This window comes from Corvus cornix, chromosome 2 (genome assembly GCF_000738735.6).
Source record: "Corvus cornix cornix isolate S_Up_H32 chromosome 2, ASM73873v5, whole genome shotgun sequence".
NCBI classification, from domain to species: domain Eukaryota; kingdom Metazoa; phylum Chordata; class Aves; order Passeriformes; family Corvidae; genus Corvus; species Corvus cornix.
The window spans coordinates 150,517,103-150,536,135 of NC_046333.1; the positions used below are offsets into that span (position 1 = coordinate 150,517,103).

Sequence of the window (19,033 nt, forward strand, 5' to 3'; positions counted from 1 at the left end):
CCAGGTAAGTACTGGAATGTTGACAGGGAATAAGAACCTCCCACTCCAAAAGAGCTGGGCAGAAAACCAGCTGGAAATTTGACTCAAGCAACACCCTAATTTGGAGGGCAGGGTAAAGATCAGAGGATGTTGCACTGTAAAAAAATTCCCTGAAGTTATCATAAATGAAAATCATACTGTACCAGGAATGCTGCAGTGAGTGCTGAGTGGGGCTGGATCCCTGGGGAAATTCCCAAGTGGGTAAAGGCAGAACTACACCGTTGTTGAAAGAGCTGGTTTGTGCTTTTTTTTAAAATATTAAAAGTGAATGGAGATGTGTGGGAAACTGAGCATGGAATGCTGTTTGGGGGGTGACAGTTTTTTGGGAAAGAGAAAGAGATACACCAGCACAAAATTGCACAGTAATTCTCCAGCATAAACAGGGATGAGGGCAACAAGCAAATACCTGAACCATGGTTACCTTGGGTGGGTCACAGCCAAAGAGAGGAACGTCCTCCCAGCCCTGGCAGGGGTCCGACCACAGCCCCATCCCCAGCACTGTGCTCTGGAGAGAGGAGGCAAGAGGGAAAAGGGGAAAGTGTTGTCTGGAAAAGGGGTGGAAAGGGGTTTTAATTTCTGACTTAGTTTCTCACCATATGATTCCATTTAATGTCAGTAAATTATATAATTTTCCCTCCAGTCGAGTCTGTTTTGCCCATGACAGCAACTGCTCAGTGAGCTCACTGTCTGTATCTCAACCCATGAGCTTTCTCATCCTATTTCCTCTCTTCTGTCAAACTGCATCATTTAACATGAACTTCCTCAAAAGTGACCAAGTATCTTGACCTGTTTAAGGTGTTCTGGGATTTTAGGCAGTGGAACACAGGCCAGGGGATGCTTGCCAGAATGAATTACTATTATTATAGACATGTTTCTTTTTTCCCCCTACAACACCACCTTGTGAGATCCTTCCCCAGCCAGTGCTGCTCAAAGGACATGAAGTTTCCTAAACTTGCCAAAATGACAAAAGAACTGTGGTTAGTAAGTATAAATTGCCATATTTCATCCCTCTTAGAAGTTTCCTGGGGGATGATGAACATATTCTGTGAATTACTGAGACCAAAAGAATTTGCACACCCTTCTGGATTCATTCAGCCAGAATCCTCAATGGGAATGTCAGAGCAGCCAAAATTTGCCACAGCCTGCTCCAAGGCCCTGCATCTGCCAAAGCTTGTTGCCATCAAAGCAGTGAAGGGTTATTTGTTTTCCCCAAGAGCCTGACACACAGCAAAACCTCATCCAATTCAAAGCAGTGGTTCAAAAACAAGGGAAAAAATAAAGGGAAGAGACAGCTCTGACAGTATTTCATAATATTGAGTAAAACCAATCTGTTTGCAGAGTTGGGCTCCCAAAGGAAGCTCCTTGGCATCCTTGCAATGCTGTTGGATGCTTTATAATCACCACCAGGTGCTACATCTTCTTTATTTAAAAATTGATCACTGTAGGGATACACTCAGGAAAAAAAAAAAAAAAGCATTTCAGGCAAGTGGTTTCCAAAATGTTCATCTTCCATAAACAATTCCAGGATTACACCTTATAAGCAGTTAAAGCAGCAAGGATTGTCTCTGGCTGGGCACAGAGCAGGTGGGAGCACAGGGAAACTTCAAGAACACAACTAAGGGGTGAAATGCAAGGGAGGCCAATGGGACCAGGGATTTTGGTACAGTCTCACAGTGCACAAGTAACTGCAGAAAATGCTCAAATATTAAATGAAAAGACATGAAACAATCTCTTGTAAAGATGAGGAATTTTATTTTATTGACATACTATGAGGCAAAACAAAATTGACACCATACAAAATAACTTTATAAAATATCATTCACATCATTATTTTGTCAGGAATTACAGCATTCTGAGCTTGTTACAAGTCTTATGTTTTGAGGTGAAAAACACTGCTAAATCTTTAGTATTAGTTGTATACATACAGTAAGAAACCAGAACAGAACCTGTTAGGTTTTTCATGAGTTTATTGCAAAAGTAGTGCAAACTATTTTACCTTGCAAGCTGTAAAACAAACTTGGAAAAGGACCCACCTAAGCTTAAAAACATGACAATAAATGCTCAATTTCACAGCCTTTGAAGCTTCCTTCAACAGTTCTCAACAAAAAATTCCCCATCTCTGCACATTTTTAGATTTTCACCGACTCGGAAATGAAGGAGTAGAGGGTGGACCTGCAGTAGGGAGTGGGCAGAGAGCAGGAGAGTCCTGCTCCAATGTGGGGCACTGCTCTTACCCATGGATTTGGGGAATCACCCCCAAAACACCCACCAATGGGGCAGGTCACTGTGTCCCCATTAAAAAACTGCCCCTTTCCACACTCGTATTTGAGAAAAGAGGCAAGAAAGCAGAAAGAGCAAAACCAAATACAACAGAATTAAGATTAGGAACATGTATTGTCTGTTTTAGGAATATAGTATCCTTTTCCTCCTTTTCCTGAAGTCTATAAAGCGAATTCCCATGGTCCCCCTCCCTGTGTGTACACACTGCAGGGCACATCCCATCCCAAACTTCTGCATGATCCCAAGGCAGGATACTACATTCTGCGAGACCCAAGGAATACAATGGCCTAAAATGCTACTGGGGTCCCCCAAAGCAAACAGGTAGCTAAGTCATCTCCTAAAAAACCAGAAAACCAAACAAATGCTACATGAAAAATGTTAAAGAAACAAAATGCAGCATATTCAGGCTCTTTTTTTTTTTTTTTTTTTTTTTATCTTGAGGTACCTATATAAATATTACCTTCTGCCCAAAGTACGATTGGTTTTGTTAAAAAACTAAAGTTCTTATAATGAGCCAATTGCAGGGCAAACATTATTACTGAGAAAGTGCAACCATGCTGATCATTTATCTGCAGCATATTAAAGGATGATTAGGCTTTAGAAAATATAGCTTAAGTCTAGACCTGATGGAGCAGTTTTATAAAAACACTGAACAGAGGCATTTTCCTTTTGTTCGAGTCTCTCTGCAACAGAAAGCCTTAGGAAACAGCTTGGAAGTCCTGCCATGATGGAATGTCAGCACTTTTACAATCCCATATATAGATTTTTTTTTTTCTTTTAATATTTAAACTAAATACAGTTTTACAGCAAAGAGTCCCCCTGTGTAGTAGGTACTGGTAAAAAGTGGATTTTAAAAAAATTTATTAAACTTCAAAAAATGATAGCGTATCACAACTTAAAACTTTCCGAAAAGGAATTCTTTTTGAGTAAAAAAGGTTCACATAGTAGAAAAAAGTTACACATTGTTGTAAACTGTTACATACAAAACTGTGGAAAGGTCAATGATGTTTTATTCCCTCACCCTTACACATGTATCCATTTTATATTTATATATATACACATATACACACAAAGTTGTGTGCTATATGCATACATAGAGACACAGAGATGTAGAGATCTGGGGTCAGGATTAAACATTTCCAAAACCTTCTTTATTGGGTATTTGTCTTTGCCTAGGTCAGCTGTGATACTTTATTTTACAACTTGCTACACCGAAAAATATTTTCAAATTCAGTTTTTTGTGGCATGGTTAAAATCCATTTGCTGTTTTTAATCAAGATGAGTTTTGATTGTTGTGCACTGGGGAAAAAAAACACAAAGGCACAAAGAATAGAACTCAAATCCAAGATTGTTGTCTCAGAACAAGAAACCCAAGGTTTTGGGCCATGGTTGGGGTCGATTTGGTCGCCTTTGTCAAATCTCCTTGACAATTTGAGTAATTAGCACCCAACTGGTTACATGAGGTAGATCCAAATTGGAAAAAAAAATACTAAAATAAAAGCAAGCTGGGTCCCCAACACTTTTTTTGCCTCTATTTAAAATGTTTTAAGGATCCTATGTCAGTCATAAGAAATGGAATCGGTGGCACCTACCTGAAGCAAGCGCGGAACTCAAGAATGGCTTTTTTTGGGATGTAAAATTTGAAGTGTTAAATCACAATCCTCCTTCAGGCAGAGATTTGCTGGCAGGGGGAAGGAGGAGAATGTGTCTGACAACAAGGACAACAAAAAGCTTGGGATTTGGGAAAGCCTGTTTGGGGTCAGCTGCTGGAGGAAGGCCCAAGAGGCCTCAACAGCCAGCGCCCAAAGAGGCATCACAGTACAGACAGCTACAGGCATCCCTTATTTCTCAGGCCAGGAGACTTCCTTTACTAACACTGAAGCTCTACAGGAACATCCTCCTGTCATTAAACAGTATTTTTGCATACTCTGAGAGAGAAATCTGACACATTTATCATTTAGTTAAGGCTTAGTTTAAAGTGGCGTGGCCACACAGCATCATGCAAGTGCTCACCTATGGCAGCGAGAGAAGCAATGGATTGATTCCACCCCCCTGTGACCCCCCAGCACTGCCAAGTGATGCCTCCAACCTCCACGGGAAATCCTACAGTGCCAGGGATGCCCTTCAGAGTCAGCTGAGAGTAATTCTGGGTCTGGTTTTTGCATTACAAGTGCTACTCTCCCCCAGCCAGCACTACATCATTTATATACTGCAAGCACGAGACAGTTCCACAGAGATGCAACACACACACAAAACTACTCAACACACATTTAGTACCACTTGGAACAACCTTAACATCATATCTTTTTTCTTTTTTTCTCAAAAAAAAAAGCAAACTTTAAATGGTCATAGAAACATTTTCATTGGAGGGAACATTTACAATATTAAGCTTCTGGATTGATTTTTGGTTCTTTTTTTTCAGTTATTTTATAAAAAATAATTTTAAAAAATTGATACTATTAAAACAAAAGATTAAAAACCTTAGCAGATAAAGTCAGTTAAATTTGCAATGTACCAAAATTAAAGCAAAAAAAAAAAAAAAAAAAAAAAAGGATTTAATCAATACATTCTGTTTTCTATCTCACCCTCCCAAGATCAAGTTAACCACTCTGCTGCACAGAAATCCAGGGCTGGACCTTTACTTATCAACTGCCCTAAATGTTGAAGTCTTTGTGATTGTTCAACTAATAAAATACTGCAAAAGCCACGGAAATTGTGCTTATTATTGCCAGCCAAATACTGCCTTTTTATCTTTTACAGACAGCCTATATACTGTCCCCTTTCCTATCACACGTGTGTACACACACAGCAAGGGACACACACACAGATCTAGCAAATCTACTAAACTTCATCAACAAATTACAGAAAGCAAGTGGTAACAGTCTTCAGGACAGCACAGAGCTTTGCCAGATGTAATTCCTCATTGCACCTCATTGAAAATTTGATTTTCCAAGATAAATAATTCTGAAACTTACTTTTTAATGGTTTTTGATGGTTTAGTTGGGTTTTTTTCTCTTATTTTCTTTAAAATGCAATTACAAAGTTGTCATGTGTAAATGAGATGAGCAATTGAAGGGCTCAGTCATGTTAAGTTTCACGAGAAAATGTATCAGGAATGACAAAATTTGGGTCAAATCCTTATAGTTTTTATAGCATAGAAACAGTGCTATAGAACAGTGAGGTTTGAGCACCTCACAGTTGATGCAGAATTAACTTTGGGGAAATCTAGAAACAAAATTCACTGGATCTCATGTTGGTACTTGAGAGGTCTGATCCAACCCACAGCAGCTGAGGTTTTGGGGTGCTCATAAAGCCCAGACAGCATCTGCTTTGAGCCAAGTACATGGCAGGCAAAAATACGCAATTTCACAAATACTGGCACGAGTGAAGCTTCCTCTATTCATGGCTTTAAAACCAGGAAAAGCTGACAAATACAGAAAGAAGTCCACATTATTTAATTTTTTTTTCTGACAGGAAATCCAACCTAACAAAGCAAACACAAACAGCACCAGCCGGGGGATTAGAGACTCCCAAGCTTGCCTGCTGACCTGTTCACCATTCACACTTGCCAAGCACACTCAAAAAAACCCCATAAAATGACCAGAAAAGTTCAAATTTATATTTTGGGGACAACTCCTAGGCTTGCTCCCAGGTCAGACAGCATCTGCAATCCCCACTGATGAGCAGAGAGCAGCTGTTCCAGGAGGTGGTTTAGTTGTGTTTAAAGGGAGGAAAAAAATAACAAAACTAAAGCCCGTGGTACAATGGCACATCAAAATGTGAGGAGAAAAACGCAACTAAAACCTGTGCACTCCTAAGAAGCCCATGGAAAGGATTATTGCCTTTGATACAGAACTGCCATGCAAGCCAAGGCTCCTCAAACCACACAGGGAGGTTGGTTGGTGGAAGAGCAGCCACAGGCAGTTTTAGGATGCATCTGCTGAGGCAGCGAATGGATAAATCCAAAGGAATTGCTTTTTTGGGGGATATTTAGGTGGGAGGAAGGAGCAGCCAGACTTTACCTGGTGCTGCAGGTCTGTAGTGCTGCCACTTGCAGAACTCCCACAACTGACTCCTGCCAACCTCTCAACCCTCCCTGTCCTGGCCCCAACCAAGTCAGAGCTCCCTGACACCACAAACCAACTTGGGGAGCTCCCTACCAACCTTCCCCCTCTGGGTTGGGGCCAGCAGATGGGTGCAGCAGGGGGGATTTCTGAGGGGCACTTGCAGGGAAGCCAGAAGGAAAACTAAGAATTAAACTGTCACCTGAACAAGTGCTTAAATTGGCAATTTTGCAAGGAAATGTCTCCCCTCACTTCCTCATCTCATTTCCCCAAGGGCTGGGGTACCCAGTCTTTCTTTTCTCTATGGCATGAGCAGCACCAAGCACAGGGCTCCTTAAACTTCCTGATGATCCCAGGTCTGCCTTGTCTGTATACAAAACTCTGCTCCCATCAGACAGAGGAGCTGTTCAGCATCTCTGCACAGTGCAAGCCCTGCCAGCAATAGTGTCCTCAATCTGCAGTGCAGAATATAGTGAAACATCTCCAAAGCAGCCATTTACCCTGCACTTCACACTTTTGGGGGGGCTTTGTTAAATCACGACTGAGAACTGAACCAAACTGACAGGATTTTGCCCCATTCCGTTATTAATGAGCTGATTTATAATGGTTTATTCAGTCACTTGCAAAATCTGGGCTCCCAAAAGTCAGGATATCAGCAATCCCCTGCCATGGATGAGCTCCATTAGTGTCTACAGCCAGAGATTAAGGGAAGGAAATTGCAGGGAGCACAGAATCCCAGGAAACTCACTGTGACAGGCCAAAATCCATAGCACAAAGACCTGTTACCTCTAAATAAAAATCAACTTTAACACTGCTACAAAACCACACCAGCACACGGTGCTCCAACAGGTATTTCTGTCAGCAGAGTGGTTTGTTCTGAGATGAGGAAGCTTTTTTGGAATAATTGTAAACAAAATTCTGATGTATTAACACAGTTTTCTACAGTTTCATTTCAGGTCACTTAAAGCACCCTCAGTCCACGTGCACTTATGTCGGGGTTGAGTTTTGGCCAAGGCTCTGCACAGAACTGACACTAAACAGTCCCAAGATGAACATACTCAGGTTTGGGGTTATTTTTTGATGGTTTGGTTTGGGTTTTTTTCCTGCATTTTAAAGTTTTTAATTTTCCGAGCAAGGAATAAAGTATTTTCACTCTTACAGTCACATGTCAACTCATCTAAAAAACACATTTAAAAAATAATTTTTAAATTATTTTTTGCCTCAGACTCAAAATATATTTCAAGCACCTTCATGTCATTTTCAGAGAAAACCTGACATTTTCTGGCCAACAGGTAAAGAACAGAAACATTTTTCATTTGGAAAACAACAGTATAGAAACTCAAGTGAAGGGACAGGTCACAGAGGGAGCTGCTGCGATGGACTGACCCTGAGCAGAAGCAGATGTGCCAGACGTGCCTCTTGCCAGGTCTGATACCCTCTCAATACACAGGGGCACCTCTGGAAGACAGAGGGAAGGCTGAGCAGCCACCCAGGATCACAGTATGGCACTGCCACTTCCCAGGAAGGAACAGACCAGGACAAATCCAGTCCCTCTGGGAGCATTTTGGCTGCTTAGTGGGAGGTTCACGTCAATGAATTCTTCTGTGAAGGAACGCAGGAGGTAGCCTTGAACTGCACCTGCTTTGTAACTAAAGATTCTCACAAACCCACTTTTGTAGTGATTTGGCCAAGTAATTACATTCAAATTAACACTTCGAAGAAGTGACAAAGCAACTGAAACACTAAATGAGATTAAACAGATTCTGTGCCACACCAAGCACACACAGCACCCCTCTCCCATACAATCTGGATTAAACCCTCTCAGAAAATGCATCTTTCCAGTCATTTACCCTCAGAAACAGAAGGCAGGACTTGATGGTTTGCATCCTAACATCAGACAATGGGGCTGGAGTTGGGGTCTGTCCTGTCCCCGAGGGTTATGGAAGCAAAAGGCAACTGCTGATGGACGGGAGATCCATGGGCAGAGGTGACACCATTCCTTTAGCTCAGAGCACTGAAACATCCACTGCACTCCCCAATCCCACACCATGCAGGGACAGACAGCAAGACATCCTAACTGGATCCCAAATCCCTGTAATTCCACTAATTCTGCCACATCCACTGGTTCTGCTTCTACGACACAAGAATCAGATGCTGGAGCAACCAAGGAAAACCTGTGAGAGTACAGCTGATGATCCAGGTATTACATTAATGCCATCGGTCACCTAACTCATACCAAAATTGGCATTTGAACCTTGCACAGACAACGAGCACAGTGAGAGCTGAAAAAATGCATCTCTGTGGCCTGGCAGAAATGTGCACAGGGGAGAGAAAGAAGAAATGTTTTATAAATTCCAACAAACCCTAAATATTTCCACTGTCATAAAGCAACTGTGCTTTGGATTAACACCATAATGCAAACAAAGGCTAAGAGCATTTGACACCAAAGCTCGTATATCAACACTGGAAAATATGGCAGGATTCTGGAATATATAACAAGGAATGGTATCCCCAGCATTTCAGTATTTGCTGTACAGAGCACTATTTACAGTATTTTCAAAGAGCCACAACAGATGCAAAAAAAAAAAAAAAATCATACAGTAAAAAGAGTTTAAAAAAACCCAAAAAATCAGTGCAATTACCTTCTACTTGAAGTTTTCCTTAGGAAAGATGGCATGTGTGCATCAAGAAGCATGTTACCAAATGGAATATAAAAGTAAAAAACAAAGGACTGCCCTGCATTAGGAATGGGGAAAGCCACACAAAGAGAGATGCTATGGCAGGAGAAGAGTATTAAAAAAACAGGAAAACAAGTGAGTTTAATTACACTGGTCTCAAGTGTGAAAAATACTGAGAACTCTTCTTACATTCGTTTAGTTAAAGTGTGTAAAAGATGTCAAAGATATCTTTAAAAAAAAAGGTCCCTTATGGGTTATTTATGCCAACAGAGATGCTTATTTGACTGAGTCTGCTATTTAATCAAAAGCCTTTGGGCCCCAATGACTTGAGTCAGAAAGAAAAACTAAGAAGCATCTTAGAAAATTCAATCTTTTCAGAAAAAACCCTGAACTCCTCACACCTACTCTCCAAAAGTTTTAATTTGAAAATCCTTGTGGAAATACCTCGTCTTATAAAAATGATCCAACAAGAACAAGACTCTGTTACAATGGACAAAGGCTGCAGGAGTTATTGAGAGAGGAAGAATCAAAGCCAAACCTTCACAACCTTTTTTTTTTTTACTATCAGGGAATGCTGCCTGGGGGCCTGGATAGAGATCAATGGTATTTGTTACCTGACAGATCAAGAAACAAGGGAATTCCTGTGCCAAAGCTTCTACATGGAAGATCATTGATTGTAATTCACTAAGTTAAATATTCTAAAGCAAACCGAGCCAAAATAAGGAGCTCTAATAAAACAAGTGATCTCACACTGTACATCAGTGCAAACACACACACACACACACACACACAAGTGTTAAATTGCATAGGGCTGTCTTAAATGCCACATACAGGCAGAGACAAATCCACCTACTTCCAGCATTTCCCAACAGGACATTGCTCCTAAGGATCAGCTCAGTTGTTTCCTGGGCGCTAGAACAGATGGAGTGGACTCGTTACTTTGTTCAGCCACTGGAGCAGAAATTTCCACCATTAAGCAAACCCCATTATTGCATTAGATTTTGCACATCAGGGGAAAAAAACCTAACTTTTCAGTATTTCATGTCTTCTGACAGTATTTGTCACCTGCCAAGAGGAGCATTTCACACTTGCTGATGCTGGTTTTGGGGGTTCTGCAGTGGGACTCCTTTGCATGGGCTGGAAAATGCCCCAAGTGCCCAAGGGTGGCACAAATTTGGTTATTGCTGACCTGAGCTACACAGTGACCCAGAGACTCAGAGCTGTGACCTCAGCTGGCACTTCTCCAGCAGCAACCTGTGGGAGATTGAGACTTCTTGACCTTTGTGTTGACCTGAGAAGTTTCTGCTCTACACCAGACATGTGGGAGGTACAGAATAAAAAATAATACTGGGATCTTAGGTGTTTGTGGTGGGTTTTTCTGGACATTCTTGAATACATAGTTTATATTAAAAATACTCCCAGAAGGAGAGCTGCTGGACTGCCAGCATGCTGTACTTTACAAAGCATGTACTTAATCAGTGGGTTTGGTTTTTTTTTAACGTTTTAAATTATTCACTAATTCACCACTGGTGGGAGGGAAAAGGAGGGAGACACCAAGGCATAAAGGATTAGCAGTTATTAGAGGCTTAGAAAGATCTGTAAAAGGTAAAAACATCCTGAAATGCACATAAACATCCCAAGTTCTTCATACTTAGGGAAAGAAAGCTACACAGAATATCTGCTCATTCCAAGAGGATACACGAACAACAACTACTCTCAGATTAAGGAGCTGCCTAAAACTCTCTTACAAAGGAAACATCTTAAACAGGATGCAGTGCAGTCCCAGGCTGCTTCAGAAATGGGATTTGAGGTCAAGACAGATCCTGCTCTCCTCACCCCATCTGACCACCTGTACAATTCCTTTGTCCCAGATATCCGTGGAAAGAGGGGGATGAATTTCACATCCAAGAGGTCTCTGCATAACAGACAGCAAATAAGTTAAATGATGTCTTAAAATGGATGATCTTTATCCTATTTGATAAGAAGAATCCATATAAAAATAATTCTTATATAAAACTCTGCCAAATTAATATCTTCACTGAAATAGGAAAGCTCTCAAGGAAACACAGAGAAGTGCAACACACCCACCAAGGGGAGGATCTGCAGCTCAGGGGTACTTGAGGGGAGGTAGGTACAACCTCGCTGGCACACAGCAAGACAGACAATGCTACCTAGGATTTGCTTCAAATTTACAGAAATCTGAATTTATAGAACTATGACCAAGAAGACACTCTGAGCCAGCAGCCTAATCACCAATTAGAATAGTGATACTATTACAATAGTAATAGTAACAAATAGTAAGAGAAACAAATACAATTATTCCATTAACAGGTTCTACATTTCACCTACAAAACACTGACAACCAACACACTGCTACAAGGTGAAGATCTGAACTGGAATTATGTACCTAAAAATCTTTATGCAGCAAAGGTTGGGCATTTTCTAGCTTATCCAACACCACCTAGTCGCAGATGACCTGCTCTGTGGCCCAGAGCTCTGCATGGGTTAAAGCTACTCGCCCATCCCAGTGGCCAGAGGTAAAAGTCTCCAAACAGAGACTGAGCAGCTGCTCAGAGAAAAGGGAAAAGACAAAGCAAAATCCATCAATGGAAGAGAATGAAGGTTTTCCAACCTGCCTCTCAGCATGTCATTTCAGTTATCCCATGGAAAAACAAACAAGATCAACTCAGCATAAACAACTTTCCTGGGCTTTTTCCATTTTCTCCTAAACCTGCTCATGGCATTGTCATTAGTGCAATGGTTTACATGTGTGTTATGGTTTTTATGAATCCAGTGTGCAAACTAACAGAAGCATCTGTCTAATAATTATCAGTTTTAATTAATGCTTCTTCTAAGAGAATGGCCAAACTCTCCATCTCCTACAGATCTTATGCATAATGAAGAGAGTTTCACCTCCCTCCCTAAGTAAACTTCAGTTTCCTAATTTTTATCTTTACTGCATAGATTCTCTGACTTCTGCCTAACTTCCAGCGAGCCACTCTCCTCTAGCAGAGCTCCTGCTTCACCACTACTCAACATATAAATAAAATACAATTGTTTTGTGCTTGAATGAACGGAGGATGTCGGTCTTGTGTGCGTCTGAACCGCAGAGGTAAAACCTGCTGTGTTGTGTGCATGTTGAAAAAGCCTTTCTGCAAATCCCAAGCTACAACAGACACTGGCTGCATCTCTGACCTCTCACCACATCGATTGCATATTTTTTTTTTGCATTTGAAGAGTAATGTCCCCACAAAAAGGATTTTACTTTCTAAGTTCAAAGCATTCTTGATATGTTAACAGAAGTATGATGAGCACTCCTTAGTAAATAAAAATAAATAATAGCATCTAGTCTATCACATTAATACTGTGAAACATATATAAAATTTACATTAACTCAAACAACAGTGAAAAAGGATTGTACTGTATTTATCACCACAGACCCGTATTCTTTAGAGACTTTGGAAAGTAAGTGTCACAGTCCTGTATGACAAATCCTAAAGTTAGCTGTCAGTATGATTTAAAAAAAATCTTTACAAATTTTTTGAATGGCACATTCTCTTTTGCCGATCTAACTGGAGCTATTAAAAGCTTAGTTACAGGTTTGTTTTTTTTTATATTCATCTTTAGTCTACGAAAAACATTTTAAAATGCAGCACAATAAAAAACATTCAAGAACAAGCTTCAGAAAATACATATGCCCTTAGACACGCAGAGAATAATCTGAGAATAATCTTTATAAGACAATTAGAAACCAGAACTTTGTCACGCTCTTATTTTGAAAATAAAAATTTTGTAAATGCATCCAGAATAATCAAGGCTTCATAAATACTCAAAAGATGCTTTGCTTTCCTTTGTATTAAAAGCTGATTCACAGCGTTTTAGCTCATCAAATCTTAGTATGAATTAGATCTTTCCAAATTATCAAAAGCAACTCAATGAACAGCAAACTGAATGAGGAGTTTTGTGGGTTGGGTTGTTGGTTTGGTTTTTTGTTTTTCTTCCCTAAGCCCTGAGATTGCAGCTCTTGATTTAATTATAAAATCTGGGTCTGTTTTATAGCAAGCAGCTCAGAGATTTTTGGCAAACCACATTTCCGACAATAGGAGGGTTTGGTAGAAGAATGCAGTTTGTGATCAAGTCTGAAATTCTGGACGGAAGGCTTCCTTGCAATGGGAAAGAAAGGAATTAAGATGCATCACTCATAGCTGGCTGTCCCTGGGCTGGGGCATCTGTTGGTCTAAGTGCAGCTGCTCTGGTGTGAATCCAATCCTGCCTTGTCCGGAGCCGCTGAACATTAAAACGCATCAAGCAAAGTACATTGTGCGCAGCGTGTCCTGGTGCACCTGGACTGCCTTAGCAAGTGCTTGGTGATCTCTGCCATTGCTCTGGCCAGAAGTGTGGCTTCCTTCAGCACTGAAAGAGAAAGGGGGGGCAGGGGATGACAAAAAACAACAGGTTGGGGGGCGGGGAGAGAAACCCTATTTAATCTGCATCTCTTTGGACATGTTTCTGTATAATTCGTTTCTTCTGAAAAGAATGGTCAAACATTAATTACCCTTAAAGCACCACTGAGGTTCTGAAACAGAACACAGCACACACAGGAACATCTTCTGCTTTGTTTCAGAAGCATAATTAAGTGGTGAGAGCAAATTCACCCTCAAACTGCTGAGGACACCACTGATCTGAGAATTAATTAGCCCACTGCCTTCCTCCTTGCTTTCCAATTCTGCAATGATTCAAACCTCTGAACTCACCTATCATGCTCTTTATCCACCAGATGGTACCTGGCTCTGAAGGCCACCAGGTGTGCATAATATGCTGGTGCAGGGATGGAGACGGAGCGCGTGCAGCGTACGTACGTATGGCACAGCTGGTAGGTGAGGATCTGCAGCTCATCCGAGGAGAAGCGATTGTCATCCCAGAGCACATGATAGTGAGAAGGTCGGCTTGTTCCCTGGAGCCAGATCACAGAGCAGTCAGCATTCCCAAAACATCTCCTAACTTCCACCCCTGCAGGGAACTGCAGTGAAACAGCCGCTTCTTCCAAAGTCACAGGGAGCAGTTCTACACATCTCAGCTAATTTTTCCTTTAAAAGGCAAACCACCTCCTTCCTTGCTCCCCATCAAACTAATCCCTTCCCCTTTTCTTTGACAGGATTGTTTCCCAGAATTTCATCTCTGAAATTAAATGATCATACTGAAATGCAATTTCACGTTGAAAACCTCAGACCGGACAAAAAACCCATCAGATAAAGCAGCTTTAGGCCAAACTTTAACAGCTAAAAAGTTACCATGCCACACAAAATGTCCTACCTGGATCCCAGCATGACTACACAGGTAGAAGTCAAACTCTGAGGGGTGGGTGATTTTTGTGTCTACTGTGGTACCAGCTGGAATGTTTCCACTTTTTCCAACCTGTGTGAACAGGAAATACAAAGACACTGAGGCACAACACAAAGGGCTTTTTTTTTTTCTTTTCAGCTATATAGCCAGGAAAACAAACACAAGGAAAACATCTATAAAAAGCAGAAAAGTGAAGAAAGAATATGCAAAACTGAAATTTTGTTCCAGCTTACAATCTGGAGTGTCTCTACTATGGAGAAAGAAAAGAAGAGACAAGCAGCAAAATCTTCTTAGAAATTACCTAAAAAGATTTGTTTTTCTGAATAATGTAAAAAGAAGTTCCTGCAACTGATTTGTCAAACTCTTTTCACCTTCCCACTCCAGGACAGGAGTAACTTTTCCTGTTTATATGTGAGAGGGGACAATCCTTCCTTGTCAGACAGGCCACCTCTTCCCTCAAAAACTCTTCAAAGCAGAATGTATAAATATTCTTAACTTTCAAACAATTTAACATCCATAATCACAGCATTTATTAATATAACAACCACCTTCATGTCAGTTTTGGGAGTTACTAACTATTGCCTTGAAGCCTAGTGGGCTCCAAGTGCTCCCACAGAGAAGCCTGACAGAAGGAAAAACAATGTGGAAGGCCCAGTCTGTGAGCAGAGCTTTGCCATGAGGAACTCTCCATTCTCAGCAACAGCTCCATCCTGCACTTTGGGAGTCTCCTCTTCACAGTAAGTACCAAGAATAAACAGGAATTGGTGACTTGGCTGCCTGCTGGACGTTTGTGGGTCCCAATCAGAACGTACCCGTTCGTTTTTATCCGTGCAGAAGAGTCTGGTGTGGTGCCTTTTCTGCACAACTATAAATGTGATGCCAGGCTGATAATCCTTCTCCAGTTTAATGCAAGCCTCCCTGATAGCCAGCAGCTCGTGGTGGAGAACCTGAGCCACACACAGAGAGAAGTGTGATAAACATGAACCATTACTATCATACAAATAACTCTTATTTATCTACAGGTTTGTTTATCCACAGATAATTTATCATGTTCCTTCTTGCACTGTCACTCAGAGTAATGGGATGTCAAAGCTTTCACGATCAAACATTAATTTCTTCCCCTGATGAAGGCAAATTACATCAGCAGTTTCCTGAGCCAGGAGAGAGCTGCTTCCATATTTGTTCAGCTCCAAGCACGAGGCTCAGACTAACAAGCTGCATGTCAAAATCTTTTTAACTGCCAAATACAAATGAACATTTAATTAGGCTGCTGAATATACAACAGACTAATTATTTTTCAGACTAGTACAAGGGATGAAAACCAGAAGAGTTCAGCTGCTCTTTCCCAGCTCTGTGCAATCCCGTGCAGGACTACAGACATCAATAATAAGGAAAGTGGAACAAACCAAAAAGCAATGATTTGGAATGTGGGTTAATTATGCATGAAAAATTCAGTGAAAACCAGTGATAACTGAAAAAAGGATACATCAAAATCTCATACAAAGATTATTTTATCAATTCAAGTTTAGCAAGTGACCTTTCCTCTCTTCCCCCTGGATTTTGAGAAGCTGACTCAATTCTATATCTTTTATTTACATACATAAATACTGGAAAGAAAAGTGTATATATGGGTCTTTAAAATATATTAAAAAATATTTCATAAAATATGGTACTTGCAAGCAAACATAATAAATATGACAAAGTATCTGATGAGTTTTATCCGGAATAAAAGTGACTGAAAATCCAGTATTTATTATTCCTGGTTGAAAAAAACCACCTTATTTTTCCTTACTGCCTAAGTTCCATGGGATACAGTCTGACTAAAAGATCCTCAATAGGAAGCAGATGTGGAACATAATTTGAGTGCTAAAACTACACTTTTCACTTATAATTCTGTAACAGGGAAATATTTTAAAGGGGGAAAGTATTTTAAAAAGCACATGAAAAATATGGAAACACTTCTCCTGCCTGCTTGGTTAGAATCCAACAAATTTGTTGAGGAAGATTTGTTGAGGTTGTACTTCTTTTTGTAACTCCAACCACAAAGGTGGACTCATATAAATCTCCATTAGTACCACAAAACTACACCATCAGAATTTCAAAAAGACAAATATCACCTGTTGGAACTGCCCCTCAGAAACACCATCTCTGTAGAAGATGATGCGAGTTGGTTTGAATCTCGTTGATTTGTAGAACTGGATAAGCAATTCCCTGACCATGGCAGCCAAATCCTGGATGATTTCCTGGCGGTGCTGCTGCACCCGGACGGTGGCACAGTAACGGTTGGGATGAGCATCCATGCTTCCTACAACCTGGGGAAAAATGCTTAGCATCAAACCAAAAAGCACTTTAATAAAGGTGTTTCATGAGATAACTGCACTGTCTTCAACAGTATCTTGCACGCTGAGTGGTTGGCCTGGCAAAGATGAAGTGGAAATCAAAATGTGCTTGGAAACAGCTTTGGGTTTAGTCCACCTGTGGCAGCACACCCTGCTGAAAAAGAAAACTTGTTTTAAATCTAAAAGACTCATTCCCTATTTCCACCTACAAGCACTTAAAAAATCAAATACAGTTTGGACCACTGATACCATGAAACCATTAATTTAGTTCAGACTACAGCACAGGAATTTGAACTCTGGGAGACCAAGTCTGTTTTTTGGATCCATCAAACTGAAATGGTGAGGGACCACAGAAATATCCACACTGTTCACCAAAGGAAGGGATTTTTCTGTTTATGAAAATCAACATTCATATACTGTAAAAGTGGCATGGGACTTAAAAATAAACAGACAAAAAAAATTAAAGCCAGCACTGATCATATCTCCACCTGGCTTTCTCTGGACACACAGGTGTAACTTTTTAAAACAGATGCATAACATCACCAAAGATCTTCATTATTAAACAACCCTGAGTAGCCACTACTGGTGTTTACATAACACAAACTAAAGACCATTCCCTGTAGTTCAGAAGTACATTTCCAACAGATTACTGCACATTTTGTGTTTTCTGGAAGCGTGAGTCCCCAGAAACCACAACTGAGCCAGCCTAGTTCCTTATCAGCAATGAAGAAATTCTGAACATTTCTAAGTGCTGAAGAAGCAGATTAAAACATGCACCAGCTCATTACAGGCTGCTGATAAATATCAGCTCCCAGAAAAGCTCCTCTGTGTATCAGCAGCTCTGGAATTTTACAAGCTAATATACACATTTAAGTAATTAGCATCAGAGCAAGCTCTCTGAAGTTTCATTAAATTCCTGCAGAAAAATAATTTACAGTGCTATAATTAGGCAATCAGATGCAATGGGCCACAAAAGGACTGAAAGCAATAAAATGCATTAGAGCTGAGCAGCAGGAGGGAGCTGGGGTGAAAGACCAGGACACAATTTACTCACTGCAGCAATGGAAGGTTTTTTCCCATCCCCAGCTGGTGGGTGAGTTACGTCTGCACCAAGGAATATGACAGGCTGTTGGAATACTGGGGGTCTGGCAAAGAGAAGGGAGATTTGTAAGAGCAGCAAGATTTATGCTTAATAAAGCACATTAAAACTCAAATAAACAGTACTCTGTACTCCTGCAGTGAATCATCAACAACTGCACTTGATCAGAGTTGGTCACTTGTCCTGTGGCAGTAATTAAAAATCCTGATTAAGGTTCTCATGCTAAATACTTAGGCAGATTTTGAAAGCATAGCTAATTGTAGCTCTTAATTACAAATTAGTTTAAAAATGTATCTAGTTTTTTTCTACCTTTCAGAATTGCCGTTTTTATTAACTGGATCGTGGAAAGGAGTAAAGGTTGATCCCTTAGTAACAAAAGGCATCTAAGAAAATTGAAGGACTGTGGACATATTCAGAACCTATGAATAAAAATTTTTTTTCCAAATAAAAAACAGTCTTAGTAAGGAAGTCCAAAACTTGTAGGTATCAAAGTCATTATTTGCAAAGTACATTTTTTTAAAACTGTGCTTGAAAGTTTTAAACAAATATTTAGGTTAAGATATTAAACCATGGCACCTAGAGAGGAACACCAAAGCACTACAGCACAAGTTTTAAGCTTCAACTCTATTCCTCAATAACACAATTTCATACAGGAAATCTTGAGAACGTTGGGGATTAGGCATTTTTTTTCTTGTTTCTTTTTTTTTTCTCTCAGGGAATTTTCTTCCCATTTGTTGCCTAAGAGATGATGAATAGACTGTACTTAAGAGACAAAAAACATGGCTGGGTGTCTTGGAATTCTGTTAATTTTTTGCTGTTGTTTGGGGCTTTTTTGTTACTGCTGTTACTGTTGGTTGTTTGTCCATATATATATATATATATATATATATATAACATATATATATAGTGGTAAAGAACTGTTATTGCTTTACCCATATCTTTGCCTGAAAGCCCCCGTAATTTCAAAGTTACAGTAATTTGGAGTGAGGGGGTCATCTTTTCCATTCCAGGAAGGTTCCCACTTTCTTTGGCAGACACTTGTCTCTTAAACCAGTAGTTTTTGGTGCCCAATGTGGGGCTCGAGGGCACTGAGAGGAAAGGGTGAAAAAGGAGTAACGGTTCCTGGGTAACCTAATTTTTGTTTGCTGAATATAGAAACCTCGTTAGGCAGCACCATGTGGTCCAGCTTAC

At 40.3% G+C, this 19,033-nt stretch overlaps 1 protein-coding gene across 3 annotated transcripts in view; it reads right to left on the bottom strand.

The window, feature by feature from the left end:
• Window positions 1-1,769: 1,769 nt before the first annotated feature.
• AGO2 (argonaute RISC catalytic component 2) overlaps window positions 1,770-19,033 on the bottom strand; it is a 57,047-nt gene continuing 39,783 nt past the window's right edge. For 2 of the 3 annotated variants that reach the window (XM_010404717.4, XM_010404716.4), the window contains exons 14-19: window positions 17,798-17,888; window positions 16,522-16,716; window positions 15,217-15,351; window positions 14,375-14,476; window positions 13,816-14,015; window positions 1,770-13,474 (exon numbers count right to left, since the gene is read on the bottom strand). In XM_010404717.4, coding sequence (XP_010403019.1) covers window positions 13,366-13,474; window positions 13,816-14,015; window positions 14,375-14,476; window positions 15,217-15,351; window positions 16,522-16,716; window positions 17,798-17,888 — 832 coding nt within the window. In that variant the 3' untranslated portion in view covers window positions 1,770-13,365. The other variant, XM_039548582.1, reaches the window with a different exon arrangement.